Here is a 14,405-nt window from a genome sequence, read left to right as displayed (position 1 = left end):
GCAAATTGTGTTCAAAGCAAAAAGAGCAAAAAGAGTACTTCTGGGGACCACACCCTCTGCCCCTCTCCTCTCACAAGGTCCATCACTTCTCCTGCAGGTCCTGCGTTTCGGCTTCTTTCCACCCCTTGGCCTTGTGCTTGCGGTTGTGCTCGGCGGTCACCAGAGCCCCAATGACAGTCACCAGCACGGCGCCAGTGATGATGAGCACGGTGGCGGTCTCGGCCATGCAGAGCTGGCTGTCCACACCGGCCAGCGCGGCACCGGCCAGCTGCAGCGGCTCACGGCACGTCACATTACGGTAGTCGTCCAGGTGCAGGTGGCGCACGCTGAGGATCTTGCTGAAGACACGGTGCAGGTCGCAGTCACAGCTCCAGGGGTTGCCGGCCAGCTGCAGGTGCGTGCCAGAGGTGTGCAGGTTCAGGAAGATCTTGAACTTGACGTGCTCCAACCGGTTGCCCTCCAGGCCTAGCAACGAAAGGCTGTGCAGCGGGGCGAAGGCATCCGTCTCGATGCGGGAGATGTTGTTTTGGCCCAGCAGCAGCAGCTCCAGGACTGGCAGCATGGAGAAGGAGCCCTCGCGTATAGTGCCCAGCCAGTTGGAGTGCAGGTAGAGGTGCCTCAGCCGGGACAGTCCTCGGAAAGTACCGGGCTCCAGGGTGTGGATGTTGTTGTGGCTTAGGTCCAGCTTCTCCAGGCTCTCAAGGTGCTCCAGGCTGGGGGGGACCAGCTGCTGCAGGGCGTTGTGGTCTAGACGCAGCTCTCTCAGGGAGGACAGGCTCTGGGAGAAGTCCACTGGCAGCTCAGAGATGTGGTTACGGCTCATGTCTAGCTTCTCCAGGAAGGACAGCGAGTAAAAGGCCTGGAGTGAGCCATAACAGGAATATTTTGAAAAGAGCCACAAACCAAATTACCAAATCAATGGGGTTATAGTTATAGTTAGTTAAGGAATATAGCAAACACTTTTGACCAAACCAGTTTACAAAACAGTGAAATTCAGCAATAAGAATAATGCAATGAAATTCATAAGACTATTTCTGTTTTGACTACTAATTAAAATAATATCATGAATTACCTGTACTATAATCTAATAATCTGGACTCATAAGTAAACCGGTAACACTAAAAGATGTTTGAGTATATTTTTTTAAGCATTTTTATAGAACCTCAAACAGCCTACTTTTACAAAGTGTGCCAAAAATATTAATTATAGTCTGAATGAATAGGATCATAGTATGGTCAAACATGCCCTGACCTGTGTGTGAATTTGCTGAATATGACTCTCCGAAAGGACCAGAATCCGAAGGGACCAAAGTCCCGTGAACGTCCGACTCCTCAACTCTGTCAGGACGTTACCACCGAGGTCCAGGAGCCACGTGCCATGCGGAAGGCCGTGGGGTACGCTGGTAAGCTTTCGAGCGCGACAGTCTACCAGGTCTGAGTGCTCATAGCACTGGCATATGTAGGTGCATAACCTAGAGCTTCCCACTTGCGAAAGACCAACTAGTAAGAAAGTCAGGATCAGCATCTTTGAAAGTTGCGAGGTATGTCAGGTTTAGGCTATCTCCTCGGTATGCACCACTGGGCGGCATGCATTATTCCATGTTGTCCGTGAGTTCAGCAAGCATTTCTATGAGAAATTGATAAGGATGATGACCGATGTCAATTTTTCTGTGAAAACCACAAGGAAGATGAAGCCTGTATTAGCAATTCATATTAATTATTTGGATAGGCTACGTTTTTCATATTAATCCTTAAATTATGGGTGGTTGTATAACGATCACATTAGTGCAAATCATAAACGTTGTCCATGATATGCTCCTTACCCCTTAAGTATGATGACTGAATAAAGTTGTTAGTAGGCATATGTGAATTTTGAGTAAATTATATCTACGCTTTATATTTCAACAAAAACAGATACACACTGGACACACGCCTGTCGTTTGGGTGCTTAACATCATTACAAGAATGTACAGAAATATTTACGTTACCCATTTAAAATACCGTGATCTCGACGCGTCCGTGTAGCCATCCAGTGCGCATCAATTATGTTGCTCACTCATTCTCCTCCGCATCTATCCGCTCTGAGTGCGTCCCTGTCCCTCCAGACTGTAAACTGTAATCCAGTAATCTCCTCCGGCAGATGTCATCGTCACATAATGCTAGAATATTCGTCGTTGGCGATTCTTCAACCCATTCCCCCAGACATTATGCAGGTTTGGGCAAACATTATGTGCATTAAGCATGCGCAACCTAAGTAGCATATGTAAAATACATCGTTTGGCAGTCTCAAAGGTTTATAACGTCATATCACATCTGTCCATGGATAGCCGACACTAACAAACGACAAATCTTTAATACGGGGAAGTCAAATTTAATTGCAGCTACACCCCAATCACATTATGAGAAACATGACACTTTCCTTCCCTTTTATGATCAGCCCCCCATAAGAGAAAGTAGCCTTCTACACCTAACGAGCACTGTATAAACTCGTGGATAGATAGATGTACAAAGACGGTGGAATGTGATAGCCTGGTGTGCTTAAATAATAAATCAATCTGACCAAAAGAAACCCCTTTTCTGTGATGGAGAATCCGCCATGGCACATAATCTTAAATGATTGAGAAGAGACAGGGGCGCTCACAAAAAAGGTGGTCGGCGTCGCAGCCCTGGAACGGTGAATAGCAAAGAATCATATGAGACGATGACCGCTCTTGAATACAGTTTGCTCTGGTTTCAACGTGTATACGACTGCTTAAGAACAGTAACCGGTCATTCCAGGGGAGCTTTCATATGACTGACACACTAACAGTAACACCTAATAGGAGTTAGTCTACCACTTTAAAAGGCGTTGGCTGTATTGATAGACCTAAATGTATTATTTAAGTAAACTCCTAACAGCAGTTGATAACTTAGCTTTAGGCTTTGAATTTAGATCGAAAAAACAAAAGGCCCACATGTTGAACGGAAAAATGTTGACAATTTAACACCACCTGCTGGGGACATTTGGTATTACCGTACTAAATTTAGACATACACATTTTCGTATAGCCTGTGTTTCACATGAGCCGTGTTGGTTAAATGTCAAAGCTGTACACCAGTCGAGGGCGGTCTTTCATTTAGATTGATCAATTATTCCCCCTTTGTAGTACATTTTAGCAATGCTAACATGTCCATCTCCTCTTCAGGTAAGAAGGTTTACCTTCAAACGAATCTTTTAATTCACCTTTCATGTCAGTCATGACCAGTCACCAATTAACTCAGACAAAATAAATCATGCACACATTTCAAAAAGGTTGATTATTTTCTCTTTTTTATTTTAATGTTACTATTGAAAAATAAAAAATAAAATACTGGGAAAGAAACCTAGGCATCGGCAGCCTCGTTCATCCACGCACGCACGCACGCACATACATACACACTCACACCGTGAGGTCGGACTGGTTCACAGCGTGGGACGCATATCTCGGCTTCTGTTCACTGATAGTGTCCAGGGAGGGGGAGGAGGGGCAGTTAGGTCAGGGAAGCGTAAGAAGGGAGTTTGGGAAGGCTACCGGGCCAGCCTAACCTGTCTCGAAAAACGGAAAGACATCTCCAGCGTTTCCTCTTTGCTTCGCGTTCTCCGCAAAAATGGTTATCCCTCACAACAGCAACACGTAAAGCAGAGAGTGGTGACTGGCCCAGTCTTCACTGCAACATGAAGCTGGCTTTCGCATTGTGTGGATGTCTACCCTTAAAAAAAAAAAAAAAAAAAAATTAAAAGAAATGGCTCTCTAATGCAAGAGCACGTCAGGAATGCATTGAGCTAAGGGACGAGGGCTCCCCGCACCACACAGGTGAGAATGTTGGTCAAGGATGGAGTGGGGAGGAGCGTAAAAACAGAGAGAAGAAAGGGAAAGAAAAGAAGAGTGGTCCCGTCGTGGAAGAGGTATTGTGATGTAGAGTCGAGGACCATTATAGAATTGATAGCAAGTGAGGGAATAATGAAAAAAATAAAATTCAGAAAATAGCAGCCCTATGTTTGGGGGGACTCCATGCTTCCCCCCCTTCAGGTGAAACAGACTCCAGCTCAGATATCAGAAGTGTCCCCAAAACTCATGTCCTGTTTCTTTTGTATATGTATATCCTGTATCCAGGATCAGAACGGGACAGCCTTCCAACCTCTTACCCAGAGCAAACCCGAACAAGAATGATGGGCAATAAGGAAAAACTGAAGACATTTGCGGGAGAAAAAAATTGAATAAAAAAAATCTTGCACGAGACACCTTTCCTTCAGTTGAGGTATGACAATGCTTCCTTTAGCAGAACCAGTCAAGAAAAACAGAACTGCCTGCGTAAAGTGTATTCCCATGTCCTTCTCCATCTTTACCAACATGCTGTCCTGACTCCCTGCCCGTTGATGGTACAAACATGGGTTTTGCAGCTGCATATCCTAAAACCGCGCACCACTCTCTGTCTCAGTCCCACCCTAAACACTGGGTCTTCGTAGTCTTCCATCCATTGCATTTCAACTCCTCTTTTGGCCTTGGTTGATGTGTCTTTCAAAGGGCAAATGAGGGGGGGGGGGGGGGGAAGGCAGGATGAAAGAAAGGGTAAGCAAAGCCCCTTCTGCTGCTCTTGGAGAAAGATGTGTAGACATGAAGGGGGTGTGAGAGAGAAATAAAGAAGGAAAGAGCAATGTATAGAAGGAAGGAAATGAACAGGAGAAATAATGAAAAGATGAGCTCAGAAGTGTGCAGGGTGGTATAGGGTAGGTGATTGGCTGTATGGAGGAGGGTGGTATAGGGTAGGTGATTGGCTGTATGTAGGAGGGTGGTATAGGGTTGAGCTGAAGAGGGAAAAAGTAGATATTTATTTAATTAAATTATCCTAAAAAAAAAAAATTATAATAAAAAAAAAACTTTGGGGAATAAGTTCCCCTCCTCCTGATCTCTGAAGGCTCGTTTGACTGCGCTCGAGAACAGATCGACATTTGACATCTCATTGTGACCTCTTCCAACTTCTGCCTACCCCCTTCCCTCCCCGACAGAGACACTGCTCAGGGCGTGGAGAGCAGAAACGGACAAATAAAAGTTGGAGGAAAAAAAAAAAAATATTGAAAAGAAAGAGAGGAACTGCCTTCGCCGTGGTGGTGTTGCTCTTTCTCGTCTGTCTGCTGCGTTGGTTGGTTCACTTTGCTCAGGATGATAACGTGGACGCGTCCTTCTGTGTTTGCTGTGCTTGTGGTCGCGGGAGAGACTTCTGACTCTCTACGTCCCGGAAATGCTTTTCAACCTGCAGGACCAAAAAAAAACAAAAAGAGGGGTGGGGGGGGAGGAAGTGAGTGAGAAAGAAAGAAAGGGGTGAAATGAGGAAGAGACAAAGCAGCAGTGACAAAAAAAAAGAGGAATAGAGAGAGAGAGAGAGAGAGAGAGAGAGAGAGAGAGAGAGAGAGAGAGATTGAAAAAAATATGATCAATAACAGAAACCGTTCTGTGTGCAAACCAAACCAAACAAAGCAAAAAGGGCTTTATTTGTGAATACTGTCAGGCATATTCAACTTATATGTGCCATTAGGAAATTGTCTGAATGCTCTCATTATCCTAGAGTTATTTGGATAAATGAGTGGAAACATTCATCTCTTTAAGAGTACTGTCAATCACAGCTAGTTCAAGTAGTAACTACTCTCTAGCCAAATGGGTTCTTTTAAAAAGTTCCATCAAAAATCCCCCTTAAGAATGCAGTCAGACTGGCCTTCCTGCCACACAAAACACACAGTAACTGAGCTTGTGGTTTGTGACCAATGTACATTAACGCAGCCCTTGTACTGGCATACAACAACAGTTTTTGTGTGTGTGTGTGTGTGTGTGTGTGTGTGTGTGAGAGAGAGACAGAGGGAGTATGTATAGGCACTCACTATTTTGCGTACGTGACTTAAAGCGCTCCCCTCTTTGCCCTTGCAGTTGTCCACCTGGTAGGGAGGGGAGACGACCACGTCATCCATCACAATGATGTTCTTCTCCTGCCACCGACAGTCTTTGATCCTGCAGAAACACATCAGAAAATACCAAGGATGAATCAACACAGTTTCCATATGTTGTGCTGCAGAGGAACAAACATGCAAAAAACACAAACCCTATAGACAGACAGACAGTGACACATTAACCCTGTACACACAGACATACATTAACCCTGTACACACAGGCAGGGAGACAGACAGACAGACAGATGATTCATGTGCAGATGCTCTTACACTGCAGAGAAACAAGTTGAACAGACCTCTAAACACAAGTACTTACAGACAGACACATAGACACACAAACGCAGCAAATCAAGGCAGTTATTTATTCTACTATTCCACCTTTCATGTTGTATTGGAGGACAATTTCCCCATCGTTATTCCAGGTGGAACGCCCCTATGGTCCCAACAAAGCACCCTCACCAGCTCCATATTAACACACTTGGCACAGTACTTCAACTGGCAATGTCTGGAGGAGCTTGCTCTGCAGTTCCTCACTTGTAAAGTCGCTTTGGATATAGAAGTCTATTTAATGAGTTAATGTTATGGAAATGGTTAACCTAATTTTGTGTGTATGTGTGTGTGTGTGTGTGTGTGCATGGCAACATGTCTTTGTGTTGTTTTTGTATTTCAAAAGGTCAACGGGAGAGTCATTTCCCTCTTTCTAAAGCAGTGTGTCCAGCGTATTCAACCTTCATTGTTACAGGCCACTACAATTATCTTGTCAATGTTTGCGCTTTTATTCACTGCTTAAGAAGATATCAATGAAGAGGTAAAGTCTTCAGTGAAGTGTGTGACAGAATAGGCCACTCTTTGTTGAGAGAGTGTGTGTGTTTGTGAGAGGACCGATGTATAGTCTCAGATAAGTTTGCGTTGTCTGGATATAAAGACCTTCCCTTTATGTGTAGCCTGTGTCGGGCGAGTGAGCGAGTGTGAAGCTGTGCCTACATTTTGTGTTTATTTTGTCGGTGTGTGTGTGTGTGTGTGTGTGTGTGTCTGTAGACTCTGATCTTGTGTTGTGTAGTCTGTGTGGGGATATTTGTGCTTTGTGTTTTCTGTATAATCTCTGTCAGTGTGTGTGCGTAGAGTACACCATATGTTTTGTATATAGTATGTGTGCGTGTGTGTGTAGACTCTGCTTTACATTTTGTCTAGTCACATTTGTGCATGGAATGTACCTTATGGTGTGTATTCTGTGTGAGTGTTTATGTAGACAGTGCCTTCCATTTAGTAAAGAATGTGTGTGAGTGAGTGTAGACTGTGCCTTACGTTTTGTGTATAGTCAGAAAAAGCTGCTGACCATCCACAGAGACTCCAGCACTAACTGCATAAGCTTGAGACAACTTGTCTTCCTTCTCCATCCGAGCTCTATTGGCAAGCTAGAGGAAACAAACACACAAATAATTGTCAACAAACGGGCTACAACAACAAATCAAATTAAACAAGTAGACCGTAGTAAACAAATGGAGCAACTCACATTCTAAAATATCCTACACAATTTTCAAAGACATAGTAAACAACTCGACCATCAAATAAACTCATGCATTACAAAACATCCGCTTCATTAAAAACTGAAACTAACTAGCCACTAAATACATTCACTGTCTCAACTCTAAAAATAGCAGAGGCATTGAGTGAAATTTGCCATTACTGCAGATAATACAAGCTAATTAAGCCTTGAAGGGAGAGTCTAAAACGGGGGGAGAGAGAGAACTAGAGAGAGAGGCCAGTGCACGTTTGCACGTGGTCCTTTTTATTAGCTACTCAGTAGAGATGTTTATATTAGCCATTTATGATAACTGAATATCCGACAGAGTCCACAAAGGATTATTCAGTCATTTGCCAGGGTGGACTTAAGGCTTCAGTAAATGGAAAAGGTATCAGGAAAGCAATAAAGCCCTTTCCTGTAGCTGTATTGTACCTCACTCGACAAATGAATATCGAAACTATTGTGAGTGCTCATACCATTTCTACAAATTCAGACTGATCACTTGAAGTGAGTATTTGCTTAAGTGTCCGTGTTTTCTCAAATTCCCTTGATTCTGTGCATGTACATAATGCACATAATAATAAAATCACCCGAATAGGGAAATTAGTAATAGATTTGTTATGCTACAAATGGTTATTCGGATATTTAACTATCCGTGCTCAGGCCTAGCACTCAGTCTTTATCGTTTAACAGGTCTTTGTTTGAGTGGTGTTACGATGTGTATTGACTAGGGATGCAAATGATTAATCGACTTTAGATTAATTGTCGATTAAGAGGTTGCTCGATCAAAATGTATTAATCACGGTTAATCGCTAGAGGGCGCTAGCGCGAGAGACCGGTTGAAAACAAAATGAAGCGAGCGAAAAGAAGTGCGGTGTGGGACCACTTCAACATTGTTAATTCAGGCAAAGAAGTCAAATGTTCTCTGTGTAATGCGGTATTGAAATACAATAGTTCCACTAGCTCACTCAGTTATCATTTGAACACCGTGCATGCTGCTGTCCTGCATGACACCACCAGTTCACCTGGTCAACCTAAAATCACAGCTACACTGTATTATACCTTCTCTCGCTTACTGCCGCGAGTTAAGGCTAGTCTTAAAACTCAGGTTACCTATTAGTTCGTTAGCGGGCTAGCTCACTGAGACTTCAGAGTTAGCTACCTAGCTCGTTAGCGGGCTAGCTCACCTTGCTATGAATATGAATATCTATGTCTACTCCCGCGCTAACGTGTGCCCGTGAGTTTGGCTCATGAGAGTTAGTAAGTAAGTAAGTAAGAGTTGAGTTGGCTATTTAGCTTGATAGCGGACTAGCTCACTCAGGCTTAATGATATTATATACCTAGCTCGTTAGCGGGCTAGCTTACCTTTGCCTGATGGCTTGCCATTAAGAATGTAACTACTCTATCCCTCACTACCGTGAGCGCGAGTTAAACTTCAGAGAGTTGTGTTGGCTATTTAGCTTGTATTAGCCTAGATGCAGTTTCTTCATAATCTATAGGCTCAATAATATTCTGTTTGGCTCTCTATTCAATTTCTTCTATTCTTTTTTTTTTATGTCTGTTTCAAATGCAAGAACTGAGCCAGTCCATAATTTATTTCTTTGTTTTAAATTAAAGAATGTATTTTGTTATACCATAAAAAAAACTTTTCTGCTTTCTTTTCCTAATGCATAATTACTTGAGGAATGTATAATAGAATAGAATATAATTATCATAATGTAATGTAATATAATAACTCAACTATTTAGCTGATATTTGTAAAGGCCCTATTGAAGCACTGAAACTCAGGTGAAAAACGCAGCTTATCAATTAATCGAAAGTCTTTCGATGAGATTATCAACTAATGATTAATGAATTAATCGATAATTTGCATCCCTAGTATTGACATGGCAGCAGACTACTTAAACTTCAAACAATTTACTGTGAGAACCTACAGCAGAGCGGCCATTACCTTGTTAACATTCAGTGAGGCTAGCGGGGGTGGGGTTTCCGTGCGGTCAGTGATGATGTCGACCTCGGACACGTAGGCAAGGTTGATCAGGACTACATCATGCAAGTTGGGCTTTCCACTGGCCGCAGGACACTCTGCAAGGGGGGTGGTGAGTGAAGGACCAATACAGGAAAACTCTGTGGTGAGTGTGTGTCAAATCGTAGAACTGTGTGCAGAAGTGTGAGGTTGACATATGTAAGCATTACAAAAACTGATATGCATGTGTGTGGGAGTGAACGTGGGTTGAAAGAGGACGGCGTGTGCAAGATAGATCAGGAGATTGAAAGAAAATGCCAGTGTTTGTGTGTATACATATGGTTCAAACCCTCCAAGAACAGCAGTCAAAGATGGGCGAGTGTCAGACAGACACGCAGAAGAGGAAGAACAACCTGCGGTAGAGAGACTGATCTATAGTAAACTGGACAGAAAAACAATTAGGCAATAGAAGCCAGCTGCACCATTTTGTGCTGAATCATCAATCCCAAGATAAAAGTCCCTCCCTGAATCCAAGATTGTCTAACTCCCACCGTCTCTGTCTTTACCATTTAAACTATTACACTTTGAACTATATAAATATTAAATTGACCAACCAATGCATTGTACTTGAACCGGCATGGATATGCACAGATGCATCAGGTAATTATATTAGCATTTTATTAGTGGTCATTAACTTGTAAATGTACTGCAACTCATCTCTATTGAATATTGGGGAAACTACAACTCAAGGGGTACGTTCCATTCATAGCTATAAACCTTCTTTAACCTTACTTGAATGAATGTTGCATGGTTGAAAGGAAAGACAGACTTTTCACAATGAGATGCTAAATGTCTGGGACCACAGTGACACAAAAGAAAACCTTAACTCAGATGCCTCTGATAATCACAGCATTGAAAAGCCCATGGCCTCACCACAAATAACCTCATTCAGACACACTTCCATTTAAGAGCTATAACAATTGTTTCCCTACTCCACCCACCTAATGTGCACCACATTCTGTCTGTTGAGTTCAGCGCCGGGGCAAAATGGCCGACCCTAATGTTCCGAGCGCAACCTTGAGCAGTATCCTTAGCGACTAGCCTAGAGGGGGTTTTACCTAGTGTCTGGGGGGGAAAAAAGATCTACACACTACAGACAGGGCTAATTATTCTCGAGGCTCAGTCAAGGTTGGCTTGCAGCAATTAGCTGACATTTTTAAATACGCTTTTATGGAGACGAACCCCTGGCAATAAATACAAAAAGTAAGGGCACCTTGAGTGCGTACCATCAGAGACTGAAATTATACTTAAAGCTCACTGACTGGCAAGAGCATCATAAAATCTTCTCTTATTTCTGCCTCAACTAAAACATTCTCTGCAGCTGTGTCATCTACATGGAGACCGTGACCTAATGACCTCAAATGACAGCCCTCCGTGAAGTGAGGGTCCTCATACTAGTTCCAAAATGTTCAGTTGGTATGGAAAGCAAGAGTCAAAAACCTTTGCTTTTAGTACCATTTTATTCTTAAAAACCTCTTACTTTTACATAGAACAACCCCCCAGTTTGAGAGCGAAATGGCTGCCAGAATGAACCAATTGAAATTAGATCCTTTAGGCTTCATAGCTTTTTCATTTAGAATTATTCTGGGAAAAACAACTTTAGGCCATTTGGTACTGTCGACTATGTTGAACTCCAGCAAAACCGAACAGATGAGTGAGTTTGCTAAGCACTGGGTCACCAGGAGAGAGTGGACATATAAAAAGTATTCATTTGCATGATGCGATAGGGTAGAATAGGCAGTTTTTTCAGTTTCCGACACCAAACTTAGTAGTCTTAATTAAATAGTAACTTCATCATCAGTACCACTGAACATGGTATGCTGGTCAGATCCCAAATGCAGAAGGAAGCCTTCTTGATGCACACCTCAAGCATTGTATTTCCATCTGATGTGATGATGTCAACTAACAAAGGGAAACAACTGAGTAAATAGCAAAATCCATATAAATAACTTCTGACAGACCAGTGAGATAGGATCCTCCCCTAGGCTTTGTTAACTAGTACAAGTTTACTTTTGCCTTAGCAAACTCAAATGGTCACTACTTCTTAACAAAACATGGATAAATGGCAGATTATTTCATCAAATGGGTGTGTGGATCTATAAAAGATCTATAGATTCATTTATACATCCATCCATCCAGCTTTTCTGCTCAGGCCTACATCTGTATAAGGCTTCACAACTGATTCTATCTGACCATTATTTAATCTTAATCAGCACACCGAACCATGACATTAGCTTCCTGTAGCAACCCTAAAGTCACTTCATGATGCCTGAGCCCTACGGTGCTCATCAGAAGGACACATCTTGTTCCATCACGTGCGACACTGACAGGACTTTAACAAATTCGCGTGTGCACACACAGACAGAACACGCCAAGACTAGAAAGGCATTGCAATGCATGGCCTGTCACCTTCATAATAACAGTTAAGGTGGGCAACTAAAAAGGCGTAGAAATGTGTCTGCACGTCAACTCCTTTTGCCCTGTTGAAATTTAAACCCCAACTTAATCCCTGCCTTACCTAAACTCCACAGCCGCCACACGCAAGACACCTGGTTGTACCGAATGCATATCGTGTAGGAAAAAAAAACTTTCCTAATGCTAGCTCAGATGCTTCCAAAAGAAAGTCCTGTTCCGAAATGCAACACCATAGTAATGCGTTTCTCCAGAGCTTTCCGACTGATACAGGAAATATAACATAAGATAAAACATTCACAATGCTGTTTCTGGCTTAGTTAAAGGCTTCCATCCTTAGCATAGCCTACTAATTTATACCTAAGGGTATGGAAGTAACTACATGTAAGGGAAGATATGTGGTAAGTAGTACGGTTAGCAGCATCTCTACTGCTGCTGCTGCTGCTGCTGCTGCAAAAAAAAAAAAACATGTCAGGTCTTACGATTCCGATGCAATGACCTGGGGTCTTTCGGCTTGTATGGCCATCGTCGCCCTGTCTACTTGTTCAAGATTCGGAGAATCCAACAGAGGATGGGATCCGCCATTGCTCAACAGGTACCCAATATTACTACACCCTACAGCTAAAAACAAAAACGCCCTTGACAGTCGATTTAATTTAAACTTCAAAACATTTGAGAGTCATAATGCAGCAGCTCCCCGTTTTTAACAAATTAAGGCTATAGGTACAGAAATGAAGGTACAGAATAATGGAAAACAGTGGACAAGACATGGAATGTTTCACCTCGAGGCAGGCATGCAGCCAAGAGCCGCTGAGTAGCCACATTCTGATTTTATCTGACGTGGGCTTGCTACGAGTAATCACCCTCGGCAAAATGTGTACAGCTACTGATGGCTGTCGGTCACATATATTGCGAACTAATTATGGGTAACATCGAAGAAATGTGCCGTAGAAGTAGGTCCATTGCGCTATTCTCTTCAAAATCAACCAGATGGCAGGAGGACACCTTAGCTTGCTGGCCAGATAGTTAGCCAGCAGAAGTTCAGAAGCGCATACAATCATCTGAAATGATTTACTTGGCAAGCTAACAAGCTAAGGTTAGCTAGCTCAGGCAGTCAGTTGGCATCTTAAAGGACATCATTGACTTTGCTAGGTACACTTAGCAAAGGGGGACGCTGTCTGTATTACCGTTAGAGTTGTAGCCGTATACTAATGATACCCAAAGTTTCCATAAAAAAAAAAACAGTAAAGCTAGCTTACAGAAAACGACTGTCAAGCATTGCTGAAGAAAACCATTCCGCCCCTTTACAGTTGCCAGATAGTGATCCTTACACTGACCATATCAGTTGTCTAGCTAGCTACCACCTTGCTACGTTGCTAAAATGAATCCTAGTGAGAGTTGGCAGACACATTCACGCCATGGATCTAGAGACCTTGCCACCTATCAGCTAGCAACGTTAGCGAGCACAAGCAGTCATTGACCAGTGGGCCACACAAATGTTCAGATATTCCCCATTCTATGCAACATTACAAACAGCAGTGGAAAAGACGCATTTAATAACCAATTATCTGACAAAGGTTTGCTAACTGTAACAGAGTGGATGAAAAGCTAATCAATGCTAGCTTGCTAGCAGATGTCCCAACTACGCTTGCGCGGATCTCTATTTGGCAAGAGTGACCAGTTACCCCCAGGCCTCTTCTGCAAACGAAAGCATAACCGAATCGGTGACAGCGTAAAATGTCAAAGGATACTCAAGGTCAGCATCTTCGATTGATAGTCGAAGGCGAGAACCTCTCCTTGCATTCGCTGTCCCAGGCATGTAAGACATGAGACATGGCTCCCAACGTTAAAATACTCCCCCGGTCCAGGAGCCGCCATCTTCTCCGCCAGGAAACCGGAGCGCCAGCTTTGCGTAAACATACGTAATCACGTCACCAGCCAAGGGTGTGACTCAAGAATGGGGATGAATGGACCTTATGAATGGTCGGAAATTCATTAGGCCTATTAGGAAACATATGGGGCTCGCCTTTGGTTTAAATGACAATTGATGACCGCTGAGACATGTGACATTCATTTGCAAGTTGATCCTTATTGAAAGGGTAAGGCAGTTAAGGCAGACACTTACATGAGTCAGACCGTTGATGAAAAATGGGATGGATATCGCATAGAACATAGGCCTAGGCTACATGTGTGTAGCTGGGTGTGTGGTCTGTGTGTCAGACAAGGGGTGGAGGTACATTACCAGGACCTTTGGAGCAGCTGGTTAATGGAGAGGAAAGGGGAATAGGATCATTTCACCAGAAACTACAGTGCCTCTTTTTCCTTCACTCAACTAGTGCATTTGCTCTAAGTGTCGAGTTAGAGGGATCATGTGTAAAGGTAACACACTGGATAACACCGAATAATGAAATGTCTTACTACTTTCATTAAGTGAATAGAAATTGGTCTTTTGCAAAACAACAAGCTATGCGTAAAGTCTTACAAA

The 14,405-nt window shown here is 43.0% G+C and overlaps 2 protein-coding genes across 2 annotated transcripts; both read right to left on the bottom strand.

Annotated features, from left to right (window-relative positions):
• Positions 1-82: 82 nt before the first annotated feature.
• On the bottom strand, positions 83-1,524 carry LOC308379136 (uncharacterized protein; the record flags this gene model as incomplete). The annotated part of the gene is made up of 2 exons (XM_080856191.1): positions 83-859; positions 1,252-1,524. The coding sequence occupies 2 exons, from the start codon at positions 1,522-1,524 to the stop codon at positions 83-85; spliced, it is 1,050 nt and encodes a 349-aa protein (XP_080712317.1).
• A 1,777-nt stretch (positions 1,525-3,301) lies between these two features.
• On the bottom strand, positions 3,302-13,840 carry lsm12a (LSM12 homolog a; the record flags this gene model as incomplete). The annotated part of the gene is made up of 5 exons (XM_080856335.1): positions 3,302-5,269; positions 5,892-6,018; positions 7,263-7,372; positions 9,434-9,567; positions 13,672-13,840. The coding sequence occupies 5 exons, from the start codon at positions 13,838-13,840 to the stop codon at positions 5,174-5,176; spliced, it is 636 nt and encodes a 211-aa protein (XP_080712461.1). The 3' UTR covers positions 3,302-5,173.
• Between the last annotated feature and the right edge of the window lie 565 nt (positions 13,841-14,405).

Source organism: Sprattus sprattus (genome assembly GCF_963457725.1).
Source record: "Sprattus sprattus genome assembly, chromosome: 18".
Taxonomy (NCBI): Eukaryota; Metazoa; Chordata; class Actinopteri; order Clupeiformes; family Clupeidae; genus Sprattus; species Sprattus sprattus.
Note: the sequence above shows the minus strand (reverse complement) of the source record. Positions and strands in the feature narration are given on the sequence as shown.